Genomic DNA, 10,707 nt, shown 5'->3' on the forward strand with positions numbered 1-10,707 from the left:
TTGCTGCAGCCTGGAATTGAACTGCTGGTTTCGTCTGGTCAGAGGAGAACTGGTCCCCCGACTGAGCCTGGTTTCTCCCAAGGTTTTTTCTCCATTCTGTCACAGATGGAGTTTTGGTTCCTCTGGCTTGCTTAGTTGGGGACACTTCATTTCCAGCGATATCGTTGACTTGATTGCAAATGATTGCAAAGATACTATTTAAACTGAACTGGATGATGACATCACTGAATTCAATGATGAACTGCCTTTAACTGAAAAATGAGTGTTTACTATTGTCACTTTGCATTATTGACACACTATTTTCCTAATTAATGCTGTTCAGTTGCTTTGACACAATCTGTATTGTTAAAAGCGCTATATAAATAAAGGTGACTTGACTTGACTTGACACAACACCATGAATGAACACATTCAACACGGCGTTCTGTGTGGCAAACATTTTGAGATTCATAGAAATGCAGCAATGCAGTGATTCACTGGCCATACAAGTCTATCTATCTATCTGGGTCATTCTGTGCCAAATCAACCAAATTTCAGAAACTTTCCCGGCTAAATGTTTTGATCTTACTGATCATTTTTCTAAAGAAAAACAATAAAAGCAAAAATACTAAACGTCATGAATGTGTGTTTACAGAGTAATCCACAGTTTTGCAGAGTGGGTCAAAAAGACAGTTTTCACCTGAGATTTTGAGCTGAAAAACTTTTTGAAAAAATTGTGCATATTCTGCAAGGCGAATAACATTTATGAGCAGAACTGTAGCTTAGTATGCAGAGTGTCAGAGTCAGAGACCAATTGCTATTTACATTAAGTGCCTGTCACAGTTTACTCTAATGTTTAAATTAAATAAATGACATTAAAAATCAAAGTAATCACTTTGGTAATCTAAAATATTTTTCAGCTGTAACTGTAATTTGAACACTACACATTTAAAATTTAAATGTACTCATATTTTGTATTTTAAACATGTAACTAAGTTGCATCTCCACCCGATTATATGCCAATGGGGAAAATGAGAACAAGCACTAACAAGCACAGTATTTTTTTATTTTTCTCTAAAGTTTGCATTTCTGAAACTCAACAAGTATTAAAGATATACTAATGCCCTTTTAGATTTGAGTTCTTAACAAACTTTTCTTTAGGTATCTACATTTTTAAGGCCCTGTTTGGTTCAGTCCCAGAGATATGGTGATCTCAATGAGACGCCATGTCCAAATAGTTGAATTTGACCCATTTTCAGTGGTCAAAAACCAGATGTGGGTCACTCTGTATACAGCTGCTACTTATTGTAATTAAAAAAGCAATGTCTGAAGAATAAACAATGTTGAAAGTAGAATTGTAGCTTGTTTCCCTCTATCAAAACAATTACATTGAACATACCTGTCTGAGTGCTAAACATGCACTGAAGTGGTCAAGCTGAGGCCATTAACTTGCTCTCAGTTGTCTATTCATAAGATTCTGAATTTGGATCAGTTTCAGCAATATTTGGAAGAATTTTGTTAATTTGAACATTTTCTGAAGCTACCAAGTGTTCAGATATGCAGTATGGTAACAACATATTTGAAACATGTTTCATGCCTCTTAGGGCTATGTTTCTGCTCAATAAACCAAGATTTGCCTCACCTGGATTAAGTAGGCTATTAGAATTTCTTCTTCTTCTTTTTGTTATAACGTGAAGCATAATCATACAGTGTTTCTGCTACATTCATTCTGCAGTGGTGGGCCGCGCTTATAACGTGATGACAGATGACAGAACGTATCATTTTCACATGCTTTTAAGTCTTGCCAATTTAAACATTTAAGCGACTTTAAGCCATTCAAGCACAAAGAGTGAAGGAGAACTCAATACAGTACTCACACGCTCTCTCATTGACCATTTTCTGTGCACCCACACCTAAAGCGCACACACATTAAGCCACCTCTGAAACAGTGCACGACTACAGAATTGACTTATGTTTTGCGCCTTATTATGCTTGTTGCATATTGGCCAAATACATACAAAATTATGTAAAAATGGCCAGTATTCACGTAAACACAGTCGGTTTATTTTACACATAAAGTGAATGTAAATTATCAAGAAGCAAAATGCACATGTAACAGTATATTAGATCCGTGCACGAGGTCTTAAAAGAGACAGCAGCCTAAATAAACCTGCTGCTGTCTGTCATTACTGTTTATTTATACAGTGAAGACTATAAAGTGCTACTTTACAGTTTAAGTCTTTTTTTATTTATTTATTTATTTTTTAGTTAAAATAAATTCAATTGTGACCTGTACTGGCAAAATGAGACACAATGAGCAAATTTTCAAAAATGAGTTATTTTTATTTTCACATTCTCCATTAAACCTTCAATCCTTCAAAATGACCTTCAAAATGAAGTGAGCAGAGAAAAGGTACTCCTCTCAGAAAACATACAAATAAGGATAATTTTAGAGGTTTAATTACTATTTGGAGCATCTGGTATCGCTAAACGAGGGCTTAATGAACTTATTTTTGTGAAAACCTGAAATTTAACCAAAAGTGACATTTTTCCCTTTTTTTGTCTGTAGATCTAAATTACCCTGTGCGTATTCACACTCATTTTGCCAGCACGGGTCACATACGCTAAGGGGCATATTTGTCAGAATTGCTGATAGTAGCTCAAACTTTGAAACATTTAAGGTCTCTCACACTTGAAATAATTATCACTGGGTCATTCTAAACTCTGAGTAAATGGGATCCTGGGTAATTTTATTTTATACATCCATATGTAATCTGACGTGTCGCACTGCTCATTCCTAAACCCTGGGTTACTGTTATTATTTGCAGTGTCAACTGTGATGACTAGATAAAACACAAATTTACATTTGGTTTTTGACCATTGAAAATGGGCAGGATTCAATCATTTGGACACGGAGCTGCATTGAGGTCCTGCTATCTCTGGAACTGAAGGGCCTTAACAATGAAGATCAGGAAACAGAATCTAAAAGGATATTAGGAAATCTTAATACTTCTTGAGTTACAGGCATGCAAACTTTAAAAAAGAAAGTTTTTGGCACTCATGCATGTAGGTTCTATGCATTTGCTTTGACACGGGGAAACAAAATACAGTAGTCAACATTTGAAGTGGATCAAAAAAGCTCATTAAAATGGTCCTAATACAAGAACGCATTCTGGTTTTAGGTTTTAGGACAACTTTGATGAAAGGTTTTGATCCACTTCAAATGTTGACTACTGTACATTCCTCATTTCAATATTATTTGTTCTCCAGACATTCAGACTCAGACTCATTCAGACTGAGAAGTGACCCACATTTGGTTTGTGATCACTGAAAAATTGTACAAAATAACAGTTTACTCTTAGAGCAACATTGACTTCCTAACATCTCTGAAAGTGAACCATTGAGGGACAAAAAATAATAATAATAAGATACTAAAAAAAAAGTTTGTTGAGAACTAAAATATAATAGGACATGAAGATATACATACAGACATGCAAACGTAATACTTGTTTTCACCAGGAAAAAAAAAAAAGTGAAGTTTTTTTTTTGCCAGGGACTTCTGGTTGAGTTGATACAGAATGACCCATCTATCTATCTATCTATCTATCTGTCTGTCTGTCTGTCTCTCTATCTATCTATCTCTGTCTGTCTGTCTGTCTGTCTCTCTATCTATCTATCTCTGTCTGTCTGTCTGTCTGTCTCTCTATCTATCTATCTCTGTCTGTCTGTCTGTCTGTCTCTCTATCTATCTATCTCTGTCTGTCTGTCTGTCTGTCTCTCTATCTATCTATCTCTGTCTGTCTGTCTGTCTGTCTCTCTATCTATCTATCTCTGTCTGTCTGTCTGTCTGTCTCTCTATCTATCTATCTCTGTCTGTCTGTCTGTCTGTCTCTCTATCTATCTATCTCTGTCTGTCTGTCTGTCTGTCTCTCTATCTATCTATCTCTGTCTGTCTGTCTGTCTGTCTCTCTATCTATCTATCTCTGTCTGTCTGTCTGTCTGTCTCTCTATCTATCTATCTCTGTCTGTCTGTCTGTCTGTCTCTCTATCTATCTATCTCTGTCTGTCTGTCTGTCTGTCTCTCTATCTATCTATCTCTGTCTGTCTGTCTGTCTGTCTCTCTATCTATCTATCTCTGTCTGTCTGTCTGTCTGTCTCTCTATCTATCTATCTCTGTCTGTCTGTCTGTCTGTCTCTCTATCTATCTATCTCTGTCTGTCTGTCTGTCTGTCTCTCTATCTATCTATCTCTGTCTGTCTGTCTGTCTGTCTCTCTATCTATCTATCTCTGTCTGTCTGTCTGTCTGTCTCTCTATCTATCTATCTCTGTCTGTCTGTCTGTCTGTCTCTCTATCTATCTATCTCTGTCTGTCTGTCTGTCTGTCTCTCTATCTATCTATCTCTGTCTGTCTGTCTGTCTGTCTCTCTATCTATCTATCTCTGTCTGTCTGTCTGTCTGTCTCTCTATCTATCTATCTCTGTCTGTCTGTCTGTCTGTCTCTCTATCTATCTATCTCTGTCTGTCTGTCTGTCTGTCTCTCTATCTATCTATCTCTGTCTGTCTGTCTGTCTGTCTCTCTATCTATCTATCTCTGTCTGTCTGTCTGTCTGTCTCTCTATCTATCTATCTCTGTCTGTCTGTCTGTCTGTCTCTCTATCTATCTATCTCTGTCTGTCTGTCTGTCTGTCTCTCTATCTATCTATCTCTGTCTGTCTGTCTGTCTGTCTCTCTATCTATCTATCTCTGTCTGTCTGTCTGTCTGTCTCTCTATCTATCTATCTCTGTCTGTCTGTCTGTCTGTCTCTCTATCTATCTATCTCTGTCTGTCTGTCTGTCTGTCTCTCTATCTATCTATCTCTGTCTGTCTGTCTGTCTGTCTCTCTATCTATCTATCTCTGTCTGTCTGTCTGTCTGTCTCTCTATCTATCTATCTCTGTCTGTCTGTCTGTCTGTCTCTCTATCTATCTATCTCTGTCTGTCTGTCTGTCTGTCTCTCTATCTATCTATCTCTGTCTGTCTGTCTGTCTGTCTCTCTATCTATCTATCTCTGTCTGTCTGTCTGTCTGTCTCTCTATCTATCTATCTCTGTCTGTCTGTCTGTCTGTCTCTCTATCTATCTATCTCTGTCTGTCTGTCTGTCTGTCTCTCTATCTATCTATCTCTGTCTGTCTGTCTGTCTGTCTCTCTATCTATCTATCTCTGTCTGTCTGTCTGTCTGTCTCTCTATCTATCTATCTCTGTCTGTCTGTCTGTCTGTCTCTCTATCTATCTATCTCTGTCTGTCTGTCTGTCTGTCTCTCTATCTATCTATCTCTGTCTGTCTGTCTGTCTGTCTCTCTATCTATCTATCTCTGTCTGTCTGTCTGTCTGTCTCTCTATCTATCTATCTCTGTCTGTCTGTCTGTCTGTCTCTCTATCTATCTATCTCTGTCTGTCTGTCTGTCTGTCTCTCTATCTATCTATCTCTGTCTGTCTGTCTGTCTGTCTCTCTATCTATCTATCTCTGTCTGTCTGTCTGTCTGTCTCTCTATCTATCTATCTCTGTCTGTCTGTCTGTCTGTCTCTCTATCTATCTATCTCTGTCTGTCTGTCTGTCTGTCTCTCTATCTATCTATCTCTGTCTGTCTGTCTGTCTGTCTCTCTATCTATCTATCTCTGTCTGTCTGTCTGTCTGTCTCTCTATCTATCTATCTCTGTCTGTCTGTCTGTCTGTCTCTCTATCTATCTATCTCTGTCTGTCTGTCTGTCTGTCTCTCTATCTATCTATCTCTGTCTGTCTGTCTGTCTGTCTCTCTATCTATCTATCTCTGTCTGTCTGTCTGTCTGTCTCTCTATCTATCTATCTCTGTCTGTCTGTCTGTCTGTCTCTCTATCTATCTATCTCTGTCTGTCTGTCTGTCTGTCTCTCTATCTATCTATCTCTGTCTGTCTGTCTGTCTGTCTCTCTATCTATCTATCTCTGTCTGTCTGTCTGTCTGTCTCTCTATCTATCTATCTCTGTCTGTCTGTCTGTCTGTCTCTCTATCTATCTATCTCTGTCTGTCTGTCTGTCTGTCTCTCTATCTATCTATCTCTGTCTGTCTGTCTGTCTGTCTCTCTATCTATCTATCTCTGTCTGTCTGTCTGTCTGTCTCTCTATCTATCTATCTCTGTCTGTCTGTCTGTCTGTCTCTCTATCTATCTATCTCTGTCTGTCTGTCTGTCTGTCTCTCTATCTATCTATCTCTGTCTGTCTGTCTGTCTGTCTCTCTATCTATCTATCTCTGTCTGTCTGTCTGTCTGTCTCTCTATCTATCTATCTCTGTCTGTCTGTCTGTCTGTCTCTCTATCTATCTATCTCTGTCTGTCTGTCTGTCTGTCTCTCTATCTATCTATCTCTGTCTGTCTGTCTGTCTGTCTCTCTATCTATCTATCTCTGTCTGTCTGTCTGTCTGTCTCTCTATCTATCTATCTCTGTCTGTCTGTCTGTCTGTCTCTCTATCTATCTATCTCTGTCTGTCTGTCTGTCTGTCTCTCTATCTATCTATCTCTGTCTGTCTGTCTGTCTGTCTCTCTATCTATCTATCTCTGTCTGTCTGTCTGTCTGTCTCTCTATCTATCTATCTCTGTCTGTCTGTCTGTCTGTCTCTCTATCTATCTATCTCTGTCTGTCTGTCTGTCTGTCTCTCTATCTATCTATCTCTGTCTGTCTGTCTGTCTGTCTCTCTATCTATCTATCTCTGTCTGTCTGTCTGTCTGTCTCTCTATCTATCTATCTCTGTCTGTCTGTCTGTCTGTCTCTCTATCTATCTATCTCTGTCTGTCTGTCTGTCTGTCTCTCTATCTATCTATCTCTGTCTGTCTGTCTGTCTGTCTCTCTATCTATCTATCTCTGTCTGTCTGTCTGTCTGTCTCTCTATCTATCTATCTCTGTCTGTCTGTCTGTCTGTCTCTCTATCTATCTATCTCTGTCTGTCTGTCTGTCTGTCTCTCTATCTATCTATCTCTGTCTGTCTGTCTGTCTGTCTCTCTATCTATCTATCTCTGTCTGTCTGTCTGTCTGTCTCTCTATCTATCTATCTCTGTCTGTCTGTCTGTCTGTCTCTCTATCTATCTATCTCTGTCTGTCTGTCTGTCTGTCTCTCTATCTATCTATCTCTGTCTGTCTGTCTGTCTGTCTCTCTATCTATCTATCTCTGTCTGTCTGTCTGTCTGTCTCTCTATCTATCTATCTCTGTCTGTCTGTCTGTCTGTCTCTCTATCTATCTATCTCTGTCTGTCTGTCTGTCTGTCTCTCTGTCTATCTATCTATCTATCTATCTATCTATCTGACTATTTCTTTCTATCTATCTATCTATCTATCTATCTGAGGATCTATCATATATTATAAATATCCTCATGAGCACTTCTCTATGACGTCCAATTATTTTGGCCGAACTACGGATGTAGCATGGTGTGGATGTGTTTTCTGTGAGCTCACAGAGTCACATCTCACAAACAAACAAGCAGTGTGCAGTGTCCACTAAAGAAAAAACACACGCTTGTAGACAATGGGCTAAAGTTTTTAATGTGCTGCTGGTTGGAGTTTCCTCAGAGCATAGTATGACCTTTATTACGCCGAGTTTGAAATGTGTAGCTGTTTTGTAAAAAGGTTACAATATAAACAGCATCACACCAAAATCAGCTGCAACTGGGTTACACTTTATTTTAAGGTGTCCTTGTCACAGTGTAATTATACATTTAAGTACTGAGTAATATTAATTAGCTACATGTACTTACTATATGGTTAGGGTTAGGATTAGGGGTTGGCTTAGGGTTACATGCATGTAATTATGCATAATTTACCTTATTATTATAGTAAGTACATGTAACACGTGTAACAAGGACACCTTAAAATAAAGTGTTACCGAAACTGATACTAAAGATGTTCATGTAGGCCCATTTACAGCTCATGGACTGTTTCAATCAAATGTTTTTTTTCAGTAGCTTAAATGAACAATTCAACCACAAATACAAGTTTGTCATCATTTACTAAACCCATATGCATTATTTAATAATCAAAATGTTGATGATTAGATGAACTATCCCTTTAAAAGACATGATTAGGAACCCTAAGACATTTACCTCACACAGTTCCCCAACAGTCCCGCATCAAACGGTGTAAAGATCTGAGACTTTTTATGAGGCTTTATTTGTGTCTTTACAGCACAAAGAAAGCAGAGAGAGAGCGAGAGAGAGAAGTTGGGAGAGAAAGTGAGTGTAAGTGGAGCGACAGCAGGAGAGGAGGAAGGGAGCGGATACAGCTCACCATCAGCCTCCAGACTCTCTGTGTTCACATACGAGTGTGTGTTTGGAGGAAGGAGTGGCTACAGAGCTGCTGAATGAAGAGCACATCCACACATGCAGAAGAACTTGAGCAGCCGAACTCTGATTTATGAGATGTGAACCCGTCGACAACAGCGCGACCGCTGGGAAAAAGCACTTCAATTCAGCCCTAATTACTCGCATGCGGCTGTGACATCAACAAGGAGCCTAATTCACAACACATGGCCTCTCTAACGCACATGCATCATCTACAGATCCTTCACATATCTGCAGAAGAACATGCTTAAGAGACCAGCAGACTCTCTAGACTACATACACAAGCATATTCATCTATCTTAGCTTGAATGTATTGAACTACAATGCATCACTCAAGCATTGCATAACATTTTTAATAAAGTGACCTTTATCTCGATCCCAAATCAAAAGCATGCAAACGGTCACTTACTATCGGTGAGCATGCAGTGCATTTGTCGAACGCCACGCTTGCAGGAAGAACGTTGTCAAATCTTGACAGGAATCCTCGAATCTGGAAAGAAAACAAATGATTTTAAGCTACAGAACCAGGATAGAAAACATTCATTAATCTCTAGCGCCACCTGGTGCCTGTCAGTAAAGACAGCAGGCGGCAGACATTAGAAACACCAAACACTGAGCTCAGCTTGGGGTCTGAGACCCTTCAATGGGTTTTCCTGATCTTATGTAAGACGAGTGTTAACAAAAAATTCAGCTTGATATTATTTGTCATACATCTTCCATGAAAAGTGTCACATTACTTAGGTTTGCTGTCATCGGAGAAAACTACACAATGAATTTTAACAATTCTTCCGGAAATGTTTATTTTGAAATGAATATTCTGAAAAGAATGAATATATTTTTCAAATGACAAACTTAATGTTACTTAAAATGGTTACGTAAATCATGTCCAATTTTAAAGCTGTTAAAGAGAATGCTGTTGCTTTATTTCACACTAATTTTGTTTTAAGCTTTAGAAGTATAATTACATCAACAAATTGTATGAACTTATATTTTGCATAGTACAAATAAAGCATATTGAGGACAATTGCTTTTTTCATTTTGAAAATTTTAATGACATTGACATTTATTACTTATTATTGAAAATAGTTTGTACTGGATGTGATTTTTTAAAGTAATATTGTATGAAATGTTGATATGTTTTTTTGTTTGGTAGACATTTTGGCATGGAAAGTACAATATAAAAATGCATATTCTTGCAAAAAACATTTTTCTGCAAGTAAATGTAAATGATTATTAGTTTGTTTTTTTCGGTATGAAAGCCACGCCATGCTCATCTAGCAGCCCACTCCACAGCAGCAGAGCAAAGTGCTTTCTTGTGATGTAAAAACGGCAGGCAAATGACAGCGCTGTGTTCAATTACAGTCACGGATCTCTCACCGCATGCATGTGTCTCAGGAATTGCTGCTGCTGGCTGATCTTAATTGAAAGCAAATTAAAGGAAGAGCCCGAGGGGAAGATAAGAGGGGTCGAGTCTTCGGCATGAAGATTAGCAGGCGTTTACAGGCGCTGATGCATTACGCACTGCCCATGAATCCACGCGCTCCAGCGCAAGACACTTTGATGTAAATCCACATTTATGGAGCCAAATCCACCAAATAAGAGAGATTCATACATGGACATTCATCTTCTGCTCAAATCTGTTAAAATATAATTACTTTTTAAATCAAATTGAGGGAAGAAAAAAAAAACGGGGAACTGAAATTGTTAAGTTTGAGCATGAGATTATATCAGAATATTTGCATACAGCAGCTTCAAAAAATACACACTTCAAAATGAATGTCAATGCAACAAAATACGAAAGCAAGTATCAATATTGGTGAAGTGTCACCCTCCAAGACTCTGTATGTGTGTCCCCCCCCTCCTCTCCATGTGCCTGCCCTGACCTAGTTTCTCCCTCATGTTAATTGTTCATTGCTCCCAGGTGTGTCTCGTCATCCCCTCGTCAAGTCAAGTATATAAAGAGTGTTCTGTTCCGTGTTTCCTTTGTCTGGTGTCTATCGTCCATTGTGCTACATGTATTCCCTGTTTCAGATATTAAAAGACTGTTGATTGTGATTCTCCTGCGTTCCTCGTTCCCTTCCATAGGCAATCGTGACAGAACACCGGACCTAAACAGTGTTGGCGTGTTTCCCCCCATTTTTGTTTTCTGTGTTTCTATGGATCCCCTCGCCTGGAAGTTTACCTCCCTTGCCCGAAAGGACCCTTCCCTATTGGAGAATGCGGTTGAGTTCAGCCAGCTTGCCGTTTTAACAGCGTTCGACGACGCTACACTGAACTCACTGTTCTGGACCGGGGCAAATTGGAGAGTGTCTACCCCCAATCCGGAACACGACCAAACCCAGAGCCCAGCCCACCATCACCTCGCTGTGCGGAGCAAGAGCCCGGAGTT

General features: G+C 38.9%; 1 protein-coding gene across 3 annotated transcripts in view; it reads right to left on the reverse strand.

The window, feature by feature from the left end:
* Positions 1-10,707, reverse strand: part of LOC107697561 (ubiquitin-like modifier-activating enzyme ATG7) — a 100,700-nt gene that overhangs the window by 43,511 nt on the left and 46,482 nt on the right. For all 3 annotated transcript variants that reach the window (XM_016498360.1, XM_016498359.1, XM_016498358.1), the window contains exon 18: positions 8,728-8,808. In XM_016498360.1, coding sequence (XP_016353846.1) covers positions 8,728-8,808 — 81 coding nt within the window. The remainder of the gene's footprint in view (positions 1-8,727; positions 8,809-10,707) is intronic.

Source organism: Sinocyclocheilus anshuiensis, unplaced genomic scaffold, assembly GCF_001515605.1.
Source record: "Sinocyclocheilus anshuiensis isolate Anshui unplaced genomic scaffold, SAMN03320099.WGS_v1.1 scaffold1320, whole genome shotgun sequence".
Lineage (NCBI taxonomy): Eukaryota > Metazoa > Chordata > Actinopteri > Cypriniformes > Cyprinidae > Sinocyclocheilus > Sinocyclocheilus anshuiensis.